Raw genomic sequence first — 18,725 nt, 5'->3', positions numbered from 1 at the left:
CATATTATTAGCAATTAAGTACTATTTGCTCCCCCAGAACTCTGCCCCCTGTTGATGCCTTTGCATAACTGCATCCTATGTGTAAGGTAAACATGCCAAATGTCATACTGGTCGTTAATACAGCACCAAAGATATTGAAGAAAGAATTTTTGACCCAGTCTTTAACTTTGTTCTTTCGTCAGATTTGTCTGAAAATTGACATTCCTGCATCAGTTTCAGCTAGCTAACAACTGATCAAATATAGTGCCAAATGTATTTGCAAATGGACATATTTTGCCCTCTTTATTTAATTCTACTCTTCCCAAATGAATTTACCTGAAACCCAATGTATCAAGATTAAGTTGAACAAAAGGACCTGCTAAATTTAATGTACATCTGCAAAAAGGCATTACCATATGAAAGATTTTGTAACCCTCCCCTTGATATTTGCTCCCAATTGACCCACCTGCATAAAACTTACTGTAACTTACCAGATGAAATCAGACATGCTAAAGTTTTTTTTAAATTCCATAATCACCCGTTTCTAATGGGCAAGCATGATGTGATATGTCATTTTATGTATAAGCTTATTTATAAGGTTTGTAAGTGCTTCTCTCTAATTAATGGTGAGGGCATGAGCAATGAGCATGAGCAGTGTAGTTGGTGTGCGACATGTAGTTTGCTGTTGTGCCACTTATGGATGGTAGCCCTAACCATAACTTGCACATTTTAGTGTTTTTCTTTTCAGTTTAATTTATAACCATACCTGCACTTTAACTGTAAGTTTTTAGGTAAAGGTGAATGTGTGTAGTTAAAACATATACGTACCTGTATATACCTGCCTTCACTATATTTTAGTAGTTGATATTCTGGCTATGATATCTTTGTAGCACAATATTAAAAACCTCTGTATTCTGGTAGTAAACCCCCTTTCTTCCTTCCCTTGAAATAGAAGGAGGAGGTGGCCAGCAAAGGATATGATGGGCCATCCATGGCTTCTTTCTTGATTACTCATTAAAACCCAAAGTGTACAATTTCCCAACCTCCTTAAGCCCCTCATTCCATTCCTGGATCAGCTACTGAACTTCCCTTAAGTTCCTCAAAACTATTTGTTTTGTAATATATGCCGTACTACCTTACCCTACTCAGCCCTTAGGCATCAGTTGAAGGATTGTGTCCTGAGAGATGGTGGGAGTCAGACTCCATCCACCATTGAAGCTTCCCACAGCAGCTCTCCTACTCTAATGCCTTGGCGTCCATTTTGTTTTCCAGAGTGGGGACCGCAGAGGAGCGCAGGGAGCACGGGAATGTGTATTGGAGTAAGGCTGCTGGTCTGGGTAGGTAAAGACCAACATCTTAACACACTCATAATGATAATGATAAGCTTCCATCCAGCAGTCTGTTTAGAAAGATCATGTGTGCGGAAACTGGAGGTGTGCAGTTCATGTGGCGGCATATCCGTAAATGTAATGTTCGATTATCTCTGTTATACCCATGGCTTGTATGTTTGCAACATTGGTCCAGTTTCTGTGCTCTTATGCCTGGGCCGATTGCTCCGTGTTATCCCACGTGTGATTCAGTGTCTGTGGTCCTGTAACTATACCTGCGGGCATATGAAAGTGCATGTGGCCTCTTGACTATGTCTGTCACACTGTGTGATGCCTCTAGTTTCTTTGTGTGTCTGTTCCTATGTTATTTAATTGGGCCTTGAGTATGTGGGTTTGTGTCTGTGTGCATCTTTCAAGTGTACCTGTAGCTCTTCACACCTGCTTTCTGTTTGTATTCATGGCACTGTGCCATTGGTTGCATTTACGAAGTTGCAAATGTAACTGTACTAATGTATGTGTACAGTGCAAGTAGCTTTGCGTTTCTGCCTGTGTCCTGGGGCTACACCTGTGGCCCAGACTATATCTATGAAGCAGTGACTGTGTTTGTATTCCTTGGAGTACACAGTTTACCCAGCCTTTTGTTTGTGCCTGTATTATGAGGCTGCACCTGAAACTCTGCTCCAGGGGTTACGTTCATATGCCTTGCTTGTGTGACAGTGTTGAACTGTATATCTATCCATGCATCTCTTTGTTTTTACATGATTCTGTCTGTGGCTTTGTGATTGTGTCTGAGACCATCAGTTTGTTGTCCTGTGGATACCTGTGCTGTGTGTAATCTTGTACCTGTGTCCCATGCTCTTTATGTGGTTCTGTGACTGGGCATGTACCCTTTGACCTCTGGTCCTATGAGCATATTGTCCGTCTGGTCCTACATCTGCGTCCCTATGACACTGTGACTGCAATGTCATGTTTTTATTATATTGAAATTTCTATTTTAACGGGTAGTTTGAGTGATCTTATTTTAATTTTCTCTCACAATTTCCTTTTACTATTCAGTGGTCCTCCTGACATTTTTTTGGGGTGTCGTCTGTGGATCCTGGATTGTATTCTTGTTGTTAGTTTTCTCTGTCTTTCTCTTACTGTTATGTATTTTTTTTGTCAGTTTGAGGTTTTTTCTTTTTCTCTTTGTTAGTGCCTGGTCGTTGTTTTGTGGTTATTGTGTTGTGCTATTACTTGTCTCCTTTTATTCCTGCCTGGCCAGCAATTATGTCTTGAGGTAGTTATTGGTGCTTTCTCTTTTCTTTTCTGTTATGTTAGAAAGGAGGATGGTTGACTTTTATCTGTTTTCCTCACCTGTTGCTTCTCTATTTTTCTTACATATGTCTTCGTGTTCTCTCTTTGTTGCTCTCTGCTCTTTTTGGTTTGTGATGTTTCTGATTTCCTTTTTGTCTATCGTCTATCTTGGTTTTTCTGTTTGTGTTTCTTTCATTATTGTTTTTTATATAGAAGGACAGGGGCTATGTAATATCCTGGCTTTGATGTTATTCATGTCAATTTATGCTCTGCCAGGGAATGTTCCATGGATGATGTGTTACAGAATTTTGGGAGTCAGAAGTGTCAGTTGAGAAGGGCTGAGCAGCATGCTGGGTGCTCCTGGTGGGGTTTTGTACTCGACTTAACTGTATGACCTGTAACTATCTACAAATAAACATCTGAAGATCCTCTACACATCGGGAATCCATTATTCTTTGGCACGACCTCTGTCACATTGTCTTTGATGCCCTGTGTGTCGGTGGGTCTGTACATGTGTATTTTGCCCTTTGCCTGCTTTTCTGTTGCACAATCTCTTTCACACTGCATCTATACACCTGTGTTTGAGGGTCAGTATTGGTGAATTTTGCCCTCTCTGGTTCTGTACCTGTGGCTCTTTTTTCTTGTGCAACCTCTACCACGTTGCCTCTCTAGCCCTGTATGTATGGGTCTATACCTATGTATTTTGCCCTCTGTATGTGGTTCTGCACCTGTGACTGCCTGTAGCACAATCTGTTACACTGTCTCTGTAGCCATGTTTCTTTGGTTCTTGACCTTAATGACTCTATCTTTTACTCTTGGTCTCTGTGGGTCGGCACTTGGGACCCTGTGTCTCTGGTGATGATTCTAGGGTCCTGCACATATAGCACACTTACGTAACCTTGCATTCTGTCTCTCAGCCTTTGCCTATGTATATTTGTCTCTATGTCTACAGGTTGGTATCTTTGACCTTTTTCTGCAGCTCTATATTGGTTTAGATCTGTAACCTTGTTTCTCCAGCCCCGTGCAGAAACAAGGTTACAGATCTAAAGCAATATAGGGCTGCACTCAAAGTTCTCAGGAGTCCAGTGCCTTTGATTCTATATCTGTACCCACTGCCTTTTACCCTATATCTATGGCCACCCTTTGCCTGTCACCCTGTCCATGTGTGTGTGTCTCTGTATTTGTCTCTGGCCGGTGTCTGTGAGTTCCCACCCATGACTCGGTGCATGTGACCCTCTCCCTGTGGTTCTAGATCTGTGATTGTGTTTCTGTAGCTGTGTCTGCCTTATTGTCTATGGCGGTTCTTGCATTTGATTCTCTGCCATTGACCCTACTTATTTGGCATATTTCTGGTCCATAACTGTGACTTTATGCCTGTGGTTCTATATCTGGGTTGTTGACTTCCTGCCTACAGCTTGGTCTGTTCCTGTGAGAATGTTTCTATTCCTTGTGTCTACACTTCTATTTTTGTCACCTTTTGACCATGGCCCTGCCTTTTGGCTCTATGCCTGTGTCTTTGGTTCCACGTCAGCAGTTCTGTTTCTGTGCCTGTCTGAGGTCCTTTGCCTGTCATTATGTTAATATGACCTGTGTTTTTTGTCTACATTTCTGTTCCTGTGACTCAGTGGTTGTGGTGGTTGTGGCTTTGTAGCCCTGTGACTGTGATTCTTTAACTTTGACTTCAGGTTTGTAGTTTTGTTTGGGTGACCATCGATCTCGAGTTCTACACTGTATGAGCCTACTTTAGATATTGGCGGATGTGTTACTTGGATATCCTATCTGCCAAAATATGAATCCCATAGGATATATAACGGGATTTATATTTCGGCAGACAGGATATCTGTCACCATTGTGACGGAGTGACCTGTCTGCCGAGACCTAAATCAGGCCCTATGTCTTTAGCCAGTTGTCTGCATTTCTGTTCCTATGACAATGTGTTGATGGTACTGCATCTTTGATTCTGTTTCAATTACCCTGTTTCTCTAGTTCTGTGTCTTGGATTCTGTTCCTGTGACCCTGGCTGTGTGGCTTTGTTTCTGTAGCCTTCTGTCTGTTAGTCCTTACTTTTGACCTCATGATTGTGGTTCTGTTCCTGTAACCCTCTGTCTGAAGTGGTATACCTGTATCTGTGACTCTATCTACATTTCTGTGCATATAAGCCTGTGTCTGTAGTGCTGTGCCAGTAACCTTGTGCCTGTGGGCCTAAGTCTGTGACTCTGATCCCTTGACCCTGTGGCTGAGGTCCTAGGTCTGTGATTCTCATCCTGTGACTCTGTATTGGTGATCCAGTGTCTGGGTTTCTGTTCCTACTACCTCTGTGGCTGTGTTTCTGTGGCCCTGAGTCTGTGATTGTTTATCTTTGACTGTGTGTTTGTGATTTTGTTCTGGTAACCCTATGTCTCTGCCCCTCTTTATGCAGTTGCAGTTCTACAAACCTTTGCCTGCTGTGCTGTTAGATTGACAGTGTGTCTGTTGTCCTATGTCTGGATTTCTGTTCCCATGACCCTGCATCTGTGGTCCCTCGTCTAATGGTTGCCGTTCTTCTCCTGTGACCCAGTATATGAGATCTTTTGTTTGAGGTTCTATTCCCTTGACGCCGTGTCTGGGAATCTATTCCTTTGACTCTGCATCTGAGACCCTATGTCTGCAGTTCTGTTGCTTTGAACATGTGGCTGTATTTATGCTTCTGTGACTGTCTCTTTGGTCCTGTGTCTGCATTTCTGTACCTTCGGCCTTGTGTCTGTGATCCTGTGACTCCAATGTTTTCCCTTGGCTCTGTATATGTAGTCCTATGTCTGCAGCCTTTTTCCATGGCCTTGGGCCTCTGTTCCTCTGTCTGCGTTTCTGTAACCCTATGTCTGTGTTTCTGTTCATGTGACCCCATCTCTGTGGTTCTGTCTCTGTGGCCCTGTGTTTGTGATTCTTTACCATTGACTCAGTGCCTGTAGCTGTCTTCCTGTGACCCTGTTTCTGTGGTTCTACACCTGTCCCTTTGGCACCATGTCTGAAATTCAGTTCCTGTGAACCTGTGCATGTGGTTGTGTTCCTGTGGCCCTGTGACTGTGGTTTTGCTTCTGTAACTCTGTACCTGTGATTTAGTGTCTGCGGTTCTGTACTCCAGATCGCTTTTCTTTGGTTCTGTTCCTGTGACTATGTGTCTGTGGTTCCGTAGTTTCATCTTTTGCTATTTGTTGGCAGATCTATTTCTTTAAATGTGTGCCTGTTGTTCTGTTACTGTGACACTGTGTTTGTGAATCTGTGTCTGCCATTCTGTTCCTTTGAACCTGTGGCTATGGTCTTCGGTCTTGTGCTTGTGGTCCTTTGTCTGAGACTCTCTTCCATTTACCCCGTGTCGGTGGTCTTGTGTCTGTTTCTGTGGTCTTGTGCCGGTGGTTCTGATCCTGTGATTCTCTATCTGTGGCCTTGTGTCTGCAATTCTGGTCCTGAGAACAAGTGCCAGCAGTTATGTTTCTCGGACTATGTGCTTGGTCCTGTGCCTGCATTTTGGTTTCCTTGACCCTATATCTCTGGTGCTTTGGCTGCGGTTGTTTTCCAGTGACTTTGTGTCTGTGGACCACCGACTGTGGTCCTGTTCCTGTGACTCCTATTTCTGTAGAGCTGCCTCCCTGGCCCTTTGTCAGTGATTCTTTACCTTTGACTTTACCCTTGACTCAGTGTTTGTAGCTCTCTTTCTGTAGCCCTGTGACCGTGGTTCTATGCCTGTGTCTTTGAAACCGTGGCTGCCTATGTATCTGCAACACTGTGTCTGTATCTCTGGTACCTGGTCTATGTCACTGTTCCAGTGAGCCCCAGTGTGTGGCCCTGTGCCTGCGGTTCTGTCACTGTGTCTCTCTGAACCTGGCCTTTTTGGTCTCTACATCTGTGGCTTTGTGTTCTTTACCTCTGAGTCTGAATATCTGGCCCTGTGTCTGTGTTTCTGTTCCTGTGATCATGTGCCTGTGGTCCTACGCCTGCAGTTCTGCTTCTGGTGCTCTGTGTCTGTGGTACTGCTCCTATGACTGTTTACTGGCCCCTTGTCTACAATCCTTTTTCTGTGAGCCTGTATCTGAGTTTCTCTTTGCATGCCCCCGTCTCTGCGCCCTGTGTCTGTGATTGTTCACTCTGCGCTCTGTTAATAGTTCTGTTCCTCTGCGCCTGCTTGCATCCCGCTGAGAGCCCCTACTGACTGCAGCTCTCTTCCTCTCCTTCCGGTGACTGACAGATGGTGGTGAGAGATGTCAGGGGATTATGAAGAGGAACACCTCTGCCGGAGCGCCTTTTCCCTGCTCCACGACCTCTGCGCAAAGGTCAAGGACTACGAAGACAAGGAGAAATGCCTCGAATACGAGGACCTGAGGCGGAATCAGGGCCGCCCCTGGCCCACGGACAACGGTAAGGTCACGTCCGGGTCACGCCGCCGTCAGGCCGCACTGAGACGGATTGCTGGACCTGGAGGAGGAGGGAGGGGGTGAGCTACACACATCTAGAACCATGCTCAAGGCCACTGGAAATGTGCGCCAATGAAGACCAAATTATGCAACAGTGGCAGCATTTTCTCCCTTCTCCAAATGTATACACACAACGATGCAAAAGGGACTCGAACGCTAAGTAAATTGCAAATTATTTTAAAAAAAAGGAAGTATACATATTATGCAGATTCTTTGGAAACCGTTCACCAAATGATAATGGTCCTTATAAGGAAATATAAAGACGTTATTTTAGCTCCCATATCAGTAGGATGTGGCGTAGAGGCCAGCCCTGTTGTCTTTGGAGCTGGGGAACCAGGTTCGAGTATCGGCGTCGGCTCAATCAGGCACATGCATCAATGTTGGCTTTTGCGATTCCTTAATTGCGATTTTTAAGGAATCGCAATTAAGGAATCGCAAAAGCCTATGCATGTAGAAATCGCTTAAAAAATAGCGATTTCTAAACATTCCTTAATTGCGACTCGCAAATTGCGAATCACAATTAAGGAATACCTCCCCATTCATTCCTATGGGCCATAGGAATGAGTGGGAAGACATTCTCAATTTGCGATTCTCAATTAGAGATTCGCAAATTGATAATGCAATTTCGAGGGTGCCAGGGTGTCAAAACGACACCCTGTTGCACCCCCTGAAATTGATCTGTGCACATATGTTGCGCACACACATGCCCTAAGGTCATGTGTGTGCTCGACGTGAAACTTTGAAAAATGCACAAAAGTGCATTTTTCTAAGTTTTTGCAAAATACCATGAAGTTCAACTTCATGGTAATTTGCTACTCCTATTAGCGAAATCGCTATTTTTTTTACTTTGATGCATTGCATTTAAGGAATCTCAATTTGGGATTCCTTCAATGCAATCGCAATTTAAGGAATCTCAATTTAGAGATTCCTTAAATTGCGATTTTTGCATTTGGGATGATGCATCCCAAATGCAAAAATACCGGTCGCAAAGAGGCAGATTCTGAGAATCTGCCCGTTTGCGACCGGTTTTTAGCTTGATGCATGTGGCTGAATATCCTGTGATTCTGGGAAAATCACGTAATCTCCCATCGCCAACCAAAAATGATTGTATAATATAACTGGTGCTCATGTAAAGCGCTCCAATACCTTCGGGTCGAGTGCACACTATATAAAACTACAACAAAAAATATATATATAGTTTGTATAAAAAACATGTTTCCCTCACCACAGAAGGTGCCTACACGTGCATTCTGCTTGTTATAAACGGTGCCCATCGTTTCTTTTAGCACATGCTTGTTTTGTTTTAGATTTGGTGTTCGGGTTTGTGGATACTTTGTGTCCTTACTATGGGCATCTACAAGTCAATTAATAAGCAATCCAGCAGAACAGCATTGCAGACTCCATGTGTGTCATCTAAATTTTTCCCTTGGAGGCACTGTAAATTAAAAAACATAAAATCTTTAAAAAACAGAACTGAAATGCTTGTGATTTTCTGTATCTGTGTGCGCTTTTGTTTTAACAGCTGCTCTGAAAACACAGTGGTGTTCAATGAATTTGAACTAATATGCAAGCACTTTGGGCCCGATTCACAGAACTAACTTAAGACAAAATCCTAAACTTACTACTTTTGGTATTCACAGAAGTTAGGATTTTGTCTTAAGACAAATTTAAGACAGACTTAAGACAAAATCCTAACTTAAGTCTGTCTTAAGACAAACTTAAGACAAAATCCTAACTTCTGTGAATACCAAAAGTAGTAAGTTTAGGATTTTGTCTTAAATTAGTTCTGTGAATCGGGCCCAGTATTTTTATAATAAAGGATTACAATGAATCTTCATTCTAAAGCTGCTGGAATAACATTTAAATACATCTCGATTAGTTTCATGTTGTATACAAAAACCCGCCAAATTTCCATCAAGCAGGGAGGGACATTAATAATGTGTGGTCGAAAACGTAACCCCATTAGCACAGTTTAATAACTGATACATGAATTTACAGCTGAAAGGTGACCTGTTAACCTTTGCAAAAATGACTGCTACCGCGTTGCACCAGAGGCCTCATGTTTTGTAGTAATTGTTGAATTGTTAGAGCAAATCCTCAATTTTGTTTAAATTTCCAAATTAGCCAGCACATACAGGTATGTGTGGCAAGATCAGCAAGTCCATAATAGAACAGAAATCGATACAACGTACAGTGGCATCCTTCCAGTGGTCATCGTAAATTTTGGAATTACATTTTATTAAAACAAATGTCCATTTGCTTAATGGAAAAAGACCACCCATAGCCTTCCCTGCAATCCTTTTCCCTTCCTTAATGTGTTTCTTTATTCTCTTATTCGTGTTACCCTTTATATTTACCTTTATAGTCCTTGATTTTTTTTATTTCGTTTTTTTCTTTAAGAAAGGGGAAATGTCCTCATATTGTACATTTCCCTTAATGTATTCTCTTCCATTTTTCTTATATTAATGTAAACTCTTCCCTCACACTTTACATTGCCATTAGAATGACCTTTACTCTTCACCATTTCTAGTTACCTGTAGCTTTCTCGATTATTAATGTTTGTTTAATTTAATTCCCCTGACGATTTTGTATTCCAACGTACTTACGGACAGGAGGCCCTCCTAAATGTTATTGTATGCTTCTAATTTCTCCTTAAGGCTTCACATATTGTCCTGTCTGCTTCTTGACACCTAGAAAGTATTCCGTAGCCTTGACAGTGTAAAGACTCCTGAGGTCCCCAAAGTGACTCTGATTGACTGATCTAGCGCTCGTTGACTCACACACAGACCATGCATTCATCTGTCAGAGGTTAGAGTCAACTGCTGTGCAGTCTGGAGCGCTTGTATATACTATTGCTATTACTTTAACGAAGGATCTCATTTCCCTGTTATGATGATTAGGCCTTGGCTGAATTTTAAATACGCCCATGTAGGCTGAATCTTGCAACATTTGCCAACTTCCCTCATGTGAATTTGCACGTTTTTTTGTTGTCATTTCCTGGTCGTATACATTTCAAGCAGTTTTCACCTGCGGGAGATTTACAGGAGCAGAACATGTCCATCTGGAGATATTTTCTCCTTGTTACAGTATTATGCAAATATCTCGTAGGACCTTTTTTTCCAAGGTACCCCGTTGAATGACATTTTCACGAGCTACCAGCCAAGCACATTTCATGCAATGCGTGTTTTTATGGAAAATTCTGTAAATTTCAGGAAAAAGAATTCACAACTCAGCCACCCTTTAGTTATAAACTGATGCCTTGCCACAGCTATCTGCGTTAGGCATTGTGCAGAGATTGCATGAATCAGTTATAGAGAGGACAATGGTATGTTCAAAGGTAGCCTTTGACAGCTAGTCTTGCCCTCTGACCTTTGAGATTTGGGCGTGTTGGCCATTTTCTCAACCTCCCTATGAGCCAATCCACTACTGCACGGGTCAGGGGAATGTTCTGACGCAATCTCAAGAAATAATTCAAGTTCCTCATCTCATTGGTGGCCCAGATGATGAAAGTCATTTGCTGATCAGACATACGCAAGCTAGGTTTGCCATCTTCGTTGGGTAAATCTAAGCCCAAATGTGGCTTTTATAAATAGTCTTTAAGCATCCCTCCAGCATTGAGGAGGGTGTTTGGTCAGTAGGTTTTTACTTTCCGCACAAGTAAATACAGCCTTCTTTTGTGTCCTTTCTTCATTGCACTAGTCTGCTTGTCTTGGCGGCCATCTTTGTTAGGAACAGTGGAGCAGGCCAGCTTTCACCGGGTCTTCTGGGGTTATTTTTCTTTTTTAAAGTATTAAAGCCAGGTTTCTTCGCTCTCACGGGTACCTTGTGATTCCTTAGGTATTCAGAGCATAGCCATGTATTGTAAGTATTATTTAGATTTGTGTCAGGCATTAAATACCAGGTGTACTAAGCAGACGTTTCTCAAAATGGAACCACCATCAACCTTACTAGTGGTTTGGAAGACCTGTGTTTCCAAAGAGCTCCTTTGAGGGTGCAGTCACTTTAAGGGCAACAATAATTGTGGCAGTGAAATTCAATCTGTATGGGCGTTTGGGCGCCCGGGTGGGATGGTGAGTAGGATTGTCAAGGGCTGTTTGTATCGATGCATAGAATCTGTCTGCTTACACTTGTTCTTGAGCTCCAACCAGGGTAATATGTTTCACCTGGAGAGTTCGACTTTACGGGACATTTCACACATTAAGAAAGGCGTGTGGGATAGTCAGCATATTGATGAGTCCTGTTTCTTCACCCTGTACCGTGCTCTCGATTCGATCCACCCACAGTGGAGAACTATGGGGCCTGGTTGAGCCTGGTTGAGAGGAGAAGCAGAATGACATTTGCGTTCATATGGAAAAACAGGATTTACCTTCAGCCTCCTGACAAAACATTCCCCCCTTAGCGTCACAGGATCGACCCACTGCATGCCCATACTGTGCTCCCAGGTGGTCATTCTCCTCTTCACTGAACAAAGTCTGCATCAAAAGCAACAATCTCTTGTACTCAACCAGTACATTCAAGCAAGTCTCACAATCCACTCTGCTGACACCTGTTCCAAAAAGCTGTGCACTCTCCGTGTCTTGCACTCTAATGAGTAGCAAAGTTTCACACTCCGTGTCTTGCACCATGCTGATGTCTTTTCCGCAAAGTCTTTCACTCTGAGGATTGCACTCTCTGGCGCAGCCTATTCCGCACAATCTTCGGATCCCTTGGGTCCATACACATGCATCTCAGCCGCCATTCTATCCACTCTCTGTCTCCTAGGCTCGTTCTCTTTCATGATCACAAGTCTGGAAATCATCACATGAACTATGTGAGGCTTCCTCAGCTCATTACATGCAAAAGAGCCTCTAACCCCCAGAATCCTCGTTTACCTGAAGCTCATAGCTGGTCTTGTCCATTGTCCTTCTGAATGCTTTGCTGAAAGCATATGGCATGGCATAGATTCCTCTTAAATAGAAGGAGAAGAATCCAGAAGACCGCGCGGCACCAACACAAGAACTTCACAGACTTGAGAGGTCATCCAGAAAGTAGAGTGTTCTGCCTGAAGGACATATACTGCACATAAACAGTAATACAACTCATGCCCGAGATATCGACCTCCTGCCCTCCCACTTCCCTGACTAATGTTGTGCCCACACCCAGTGTCTTCCTTGTACATGACAGTCTTCTTGCCTCAGGAGGGGACTGGTCTGCTAAGTCTGAGGTGTGGCCAGGCGCATGTCCCCTAGGACGAGAACCAACAGGTTGTCATTTACTATGGCCATCTTTGGCCCATTCTGCATGCCTATGTCTTATCCATCAACTGGAGAAATGTAACTGCACCACCATCATCTCAAAAATTAAACTGCACTCCAAATGTGGTGCCGAATTCAACGTGAGTCTTTTGGGTCTTAGATAATTATATTCACACCTTGGACCTAATCTTCTCCAATATTGACCATCTTATGTGTGACTCCCCGTGACCTCTCACCTGGACCGACCACTCCATGATTAAGTTTTCCACTCCCAACATCGGCTCAAAATCTACCAATCAGACTGCGATTAGGAAACAATCAACCTGCAGACCCTGGCGTAAGCTTACGCTTGAGGCCTTCAATAAAGTGTTCCTTGTGGAACCCCAAACAAATGATCAAGACGTATCTAATATGCTGGCCTCCTTTAACAAGGCATTTGGGAAAGTCTTAGACATGACTAACCCTATAAGTAACAATCCTAGATCAGTCCCTAACCGAAGCTCAGCACAATGGTACTCTACAGAATGAAGGCAGGAAAAATCTTCCTGCAAACTAAAGAGACGTTGGCGAGCGAGCAAGTCCTCTCAGAACAGACAGATATACAAACTAGCTCTGGCCGCTTATCACTGGAATTTAAAGTCAGCGAGATGCCTGTATATTCTGAGTCAAATTGAGAGTTCCAGCAACTCCTCTAAAGCCCTCTTCGACATCGTCAGGGACTTTGCATCACCCCTAGTATGCAAACAAACGCCCGTGGTATCCCAAGAACTGTGTGACTCCCTAGCAGCTTTTTTTCAGGAGAAAATCTCAATCATCTACTCAAATTTTCCATCACCAGACACAACACATCTGCGAGCCCTGTCCTGTCCTGAAAGATCCATAAAAATGACAGACTGCTCTCTTGATTGTTTTGCTCCTGCCTCACTTGAAGAGATAACTAAAGCACTAGGCGTGGCCAAATCAGGCTCCCCCATAGACCCTTGCCCTCCCAAAATTATGGCTCTCCTGACCCACAGTTGTGCAACGGCCATTCAAAAAATATTCAACCAATCTATCCAATCGGGTATTATACCTACAGCCTGGAAGGAAGCGTTTGTTCGTCCTATTCTAAAAAAAAACCCTGGCAAACCCTCAAGACCTTGGCAATTGCCGCCCTATTTCCCTGCTCCCATTACTGGCCAAAACGCTATAAAGCATCATCAACAGGCAACTAAGTAGCTACCTGGAAACCAATACCATCTTGGACCCCTCGCAATCAGGGTTCCGACCGGGCTCAGCACGAGACCGACTTACTAGCCGTAACGGACTCCCTGAGGCGGGGCGCGGGATTACGGAGAAAAAAAAAGCGAGTGTTGTGCCCAATATTTCATTGTTTTTTCTTCCCAGGTTCTGTACATTCCAGCTCCGGGTACGCTTGCCCCGCGCTCCCAGTGACGTGCACCTGCTTTACTGTATGGAGGTCAGGCATGGCGCTATTCCCAAGGGCCGGAAGGAGCGCAAACAGGGTCCATTGTGCAGGAAATGTAATCTCGCCTTAACTTCCGGTGACGCCTGAAGCGCACACTGGAGATTTTCCACTTCTTTTGCGCACAGGCCTCGCGCCACGCACATCCAGACACAAGGCCTGCCTCCACGGAAATAGCAAGAAAAGGACTATCCCTCCCCCGGGAATATGTGATGATATTCCGCAAACCAACATCCCGCATACCATCACTCCGCAGTTTTTATAACGCAGGACTATTACTCCGCAAAGACATCATTTCTAAAACTTTTGCAACGCATAAGACTTTATCACGCATGCCATTATAACGCAAATGCATGTGTGGTAAAGTCATATACATTGTAAAAGTACATTATTAAAACATCAAATATATGTTTGTATATATGTGTATTTATTTATATATATATATATATATATATATATATATATATATATATATATATATATATATATATATATATACACACATTTTTTTAATTTAATTAAAACATTTATTCTTTTAAATTGCATTATTTATATTATTTGTATTTATTATTGTATTTTATTACCCTTTACACCCTAAAAACGAATTCCACCCTGCTCCCTTTAAATACCCCTGCACCCCATAATCATAACCCACCCTTACTCCTTAAAATACCCCAACACCCTTAAACACTAACCCATCTTAACCCTATAAATATACCCTGTACCCCAAAACCCAAATCTATCCTAAAACCCTAGAAAAAAAACCTGTACCCCAAAACCCAAACCTAGCCCTGAACCCTATAAATACCCCTGTACCTTAAAACCCCAAACTACCCCTGAACCCTAAAAATACCCCTTCACCCAAAAACCCAAACCTAGCCCCGAACCCTAAAAAGACCCCTGTACCCCAAAACCCAAACTTAGCCCTGAACCCTAAAAATACCCCTGTACCCCAAAACCCAAGCCTACCCCATAACCCTTAAAATACCCCTGTACCCCAAAACTCAAACCTACCCCTGAACCCTAAAAATACCCCTATACCCCAAAACCCAAACCTAGCCCTGAACCCTAAAAATATCCCTGTACCCCAAAACCCATACCTATGCCTAAACCCTAAAACTACCCCTGTACCCCATAACCCAAAACTATATCTGAACCCTTAAAATACCCAAACACCCCAAAACATATACCTCAGTACCCCAAAACATGTACCCCAGTACCCCAAAACATATACCCCTATACCCATACTTACCTTATCCAAACATTAAAAAAATAACATGCTTTTACCATTCATGCATTTACAACGAATTTCGTTGTAAATGTATGCGTGGTAAAAGCATATAAAATGTAATGCCATGCGTTATAATGGCATTGCGGAGTCATGGTACTTTCGTGATGAAAGTATGCGGAGTGATGGTTTGTGGAAAGAAAGTTGCGGAATAATGGGTGTTTACCATCCCCCGGTAAGTACGTTGGTGGCACGGCGGCCCACATCCCCAACAACATACTCATATTTTTTCACCACCCATTTGAAAAATGAACAGGTCTCTCTCATTGATGGCCAGCACCGACATACACTTTTAGACACACCTCCTGCCACAAGTTCTAGAATTGCGAACTTTAGAGCTGGGGAGCTACGTTCGAATCTCGGCATCAGCTCAACATCCTGTGATTCCAGGCAAATCACTTTTTCTCCCCGTGACTACCACAAATGAATGTGTTCTTCTGTAATGTAAATTGTACTCATGCGATGTTGTCGAGTTCGCTCTATATAATATTGCAAGAAAAATAAAGTAGGGAAACTCCGGTCCACACACTACTGAACGCGCACTCTTAAGTGCATCAGCAGTGCACTGTGAATCGGAGCGTTTCACAGGCCTGTCACAGATAAGAAATGCTATCAAAACGAAATCCTACAAAACAATATACTACTGGCCGGCAGCAATTCATACCCGGACAACGTCGGGACGGGCTGCTAGTTAGTATATATAGATATAGATTTAATAATAGGTGCATGTCAAGGAGTCCTACCTTCATTCTATATTTCTCAGTGCCTTCACCCTCTCCCTAAATATTTTGGAATGAAGGAAATGCTATACTGTGTTGCATGGCATTAGGACTGCAAACTCTTCACTATTTCCATGCGATCTTGTATGCGTTGGGAACACTCATGTAGAGCGGTTCTCTGCAAATGGTGGGTTTCAGTCTTATAGTGGTCTTTGTAAATTACTCTCAAACTGAAGTCTGCAGTTAATAATTAATTTGTGGTTATATGGTGGTCACCTATCATTTAACTTGCACTTCTAACTGATCTTAGAGTCTATATATTGTATTGTTTGAGTCAATATGTGTGCTGTGTGTAGTTACAATGAAGGAGACCTTTTACTAAATCTGAATTCGCAGACAGTTTGACAAGGGAATACAGTGTCTTGCATTCGAATCCATGTGCCTTTGGTCTACAGTTAATTCTGTCACTGTAAGAAATTGGATTGTTGATTGACTTGGGTGTTAGGCCTGGTCAAGAAGCAACCACAGTCAGTGTCAGGGTGAGCCACAAGCCAACCCTAAATAAACCTCTGCTCAACCCTCTGGTAGCTTAGGACATAGTAGTCAGGTTTAATCCAGAAGAAATGTGTAAAGTATTAGTGCAACACTTCAAACAGTATTAAAGTAAAAACACCAAACAAAAATGATCCCATACATGCTTAGAACAATAGAGTAATTTTCAATAAATAAAACAAGACCAAAGCAAAAAGCATAAAGCGCCAACTATGGATATCTGGTCACGCTAGACCGAGAAAAAGTCCCAAATTCAGGCCAACCGCGATGGAGCACAGGCCAGCTACATTGACCCAGCTAGAATACAGTACCTTAAATCCTGGTGTGCGGCGTGTTGCAAAGGTCCTCCTAGAAGATGCGTTGCGCAACGGAAGCGAAAGGGTCAATTCCGAGATGCAGCAAGGCTGTGATGTGAGGTCCTGCGTCGTTGCCGAGTATCCTGTCGATGAGGGCTTAAGATGTAAAGTCCGGCGTAGAGGATGCATCACACAGTCGACGTGATGTGTTGGTTCTGAGGAGCTGCAAGGCTGCGATGCAAAGTCTGGTGTCGTTGTCGAGGCTGCCATCGAAGGGGGGTACGAGGGCTTGCACCGAGGATGCATTGCACCAACTAGCTCTAGGAGTCACTCTGGGGTTCTGGGTTCAACAGACGCAGGTCAAGTCCTTCTCATCCAGGCAAGATGGCAGCAGGTCAGCACAGCAGAACAGCTGTTCAGCTGAGTGGCAGTCCTTTTGACAGCACAGCAGTCCTTCTTCCTGGCAGAGTATCAACAGGTATAGAAATGTACTAAAGATTTGGTGTTGCAGGTCCAATACATATACGCAGTTCTGCCTCTGAAGTGGGAGAAGCTTCCGGAGAGAGATAATTAGTTGAAATGCACAGGTGCCCTGCCTTCTTGGTCCTGGCACCAGACTAACAACAGGGGCTATGCAGCCCTTTGTGTGGAGGCATGACACAGACTATTTAACTATAAGAAGGGCTGCACCCAGCTCCTTCCTCCCATCCTGCCACTGATGGCCGATCCAGGAACACCTAAGCTCACTATTGTGTGTGGCTGTCTAGGAGGAATGCACAAAGCCCAGCCATTGACTACACCCAGTTATGTGAACCACAGACATGCTGCAGGTACCAAATGCTAAGACAGGAAAAAGCCAGCGTCCTAAAAGTTGTTTTTTCATTTTTTGTAATAAAACATCAAGAGAGGATTTTTCATTACAATTCCAAAGACACCAAACATGAACTGGTTATCTATGCCCATTTTGGAGCTTCAGCTTTTTAAGTGTAATAATACTATCCTTTCAGAGAACTTTCAGTAGTAAAAAACAAATTTAAGAGATTTTCAATATCAGTACATCTAAAACTTAAAAGTACATGCCCAGCCTTTTAAATAAACTGCACACCGGCCTTTGGGCTTTCCTGGGCCTGCTCTAGGAGTGACTTATGTGTATTAAAAAGGAAAGTTTAAACCTGGCAAAAGGTTTATTTTGCCAGGTCAAAATGAATGTTTAAAACTGCCAACAGAGGCTGTCATGGCAGGCCTGAGACATGTTTAAAGGCCTCCTGAAGTGGGTGGCACAATCGGTGCTGCAGACCCACTTGAAGCATTTAATTTATAGACCCTTGGCATATGGAGTACCTCTTTACTAACGACATATAAGTAAATTAAATATGCCAATTGGGGATAAGCCATTAATACGATATTTAGGGTAGATAGCACAAGCACAATAGCACTGGTTAGCTGTGGTACAATGCGCAGAGTCCTATGGTCAACAAAAACTAATTCAGCCGAAAAATACAAGCAGGTAGGCAACTAGTTGGCTGGGGATGACCCTGTGGAAAGAGCCAAGTCCAACAGTCACAAGCAATATTTTCCAAAAATATGTATAGAAAGGAAACCTAAATAAGGATTTCGGACCTTATTTAGAGTCTAGCAAATGGGTTACTCTTTCAAAACATGGCAGATATCCCATCACTGTATTACAAGTACCCAAGGTTATTGTAATATGCCAGATGGGACATCCACTATGTTTGTCTTATGCCAAACTCTAGATTAGGCTCTTTGGTTCCTGAAAACATTCAAACAAAACATTGGAACAGCAAAGAATATACTCGGCTCGCTTGGGCCTCAACAGTTTTTCTTCTCAAATTAAAGCCCACTCGGACCACAATGTGTACATTTGGGTTGATGTTGTTTCAGAACAGCAATTTACTGTCTTGGGTCAGAACAGCTGCAGAGAAAGTCTGCCCATGTTGGAATTGGTATCTTTTATGGGTGATGGCAAGTGAAGTGATACCTAATGAAGAACAGTAGGTCTTGACAAGTTGCACCATTTCCTTAATTTTCTCCTTAAAAACACCTGCTTTGTGAGCTACTTTAAAGCACTAGGATTATTGAGCACGCTGAAATCCAGATTTGGC

At 43.1% G+C, this 18,725-nt stretch overlaps 1 protein-coding gene across 1 annotated transcript in view; it reads left to right on the top strand.

The window, feature by feature from the left end:
* Nucleotides 1-18,725, top strand: part of SYT3 (synaptotagmin 3) — a 320,686-nt gene that overhangs the window by 22,314 nt on the left and 279,647 nt on the right. The window contains exons 3-4 of the mRNA XM_086930105.1: nucleotides 1,252-1,316; nucleotides 6,823-6,992. Of these exons, the coding sequence (XP_086786231.1) occupies nucleotides 6,836-6,992 (157 nt within the window). The 5' untranslated portion in view covers nucleotides 1,252-1,316; nucleotides 6,823-6,835. The remainder of the gene's footprint in view (nucleotides 1-1,251; nucleotides 1,317-6,822; nucleotides 6,993-18,725) is intronic.

Source organism: Lissotriton vulgaris, chromosome 7, assembly GCF_964263255.1.
Source record: "Lissotriton vulgaris chromosome 7, aLisVul1.2, whole genome shotgun sequence".
In the NCBI taxonomy this organism is placed as follows: domain Eukaryota; kingdom Metazoa; phylum Chordata; class Amphibia; order Caudata; family Salamandridae; genus Lissotriton; species Lissotriton vulgaris.
Note: the sequence above shows the minus strand (reverse complement) of the source record. Positions and strands in the feature narration are given on the sequence as shown.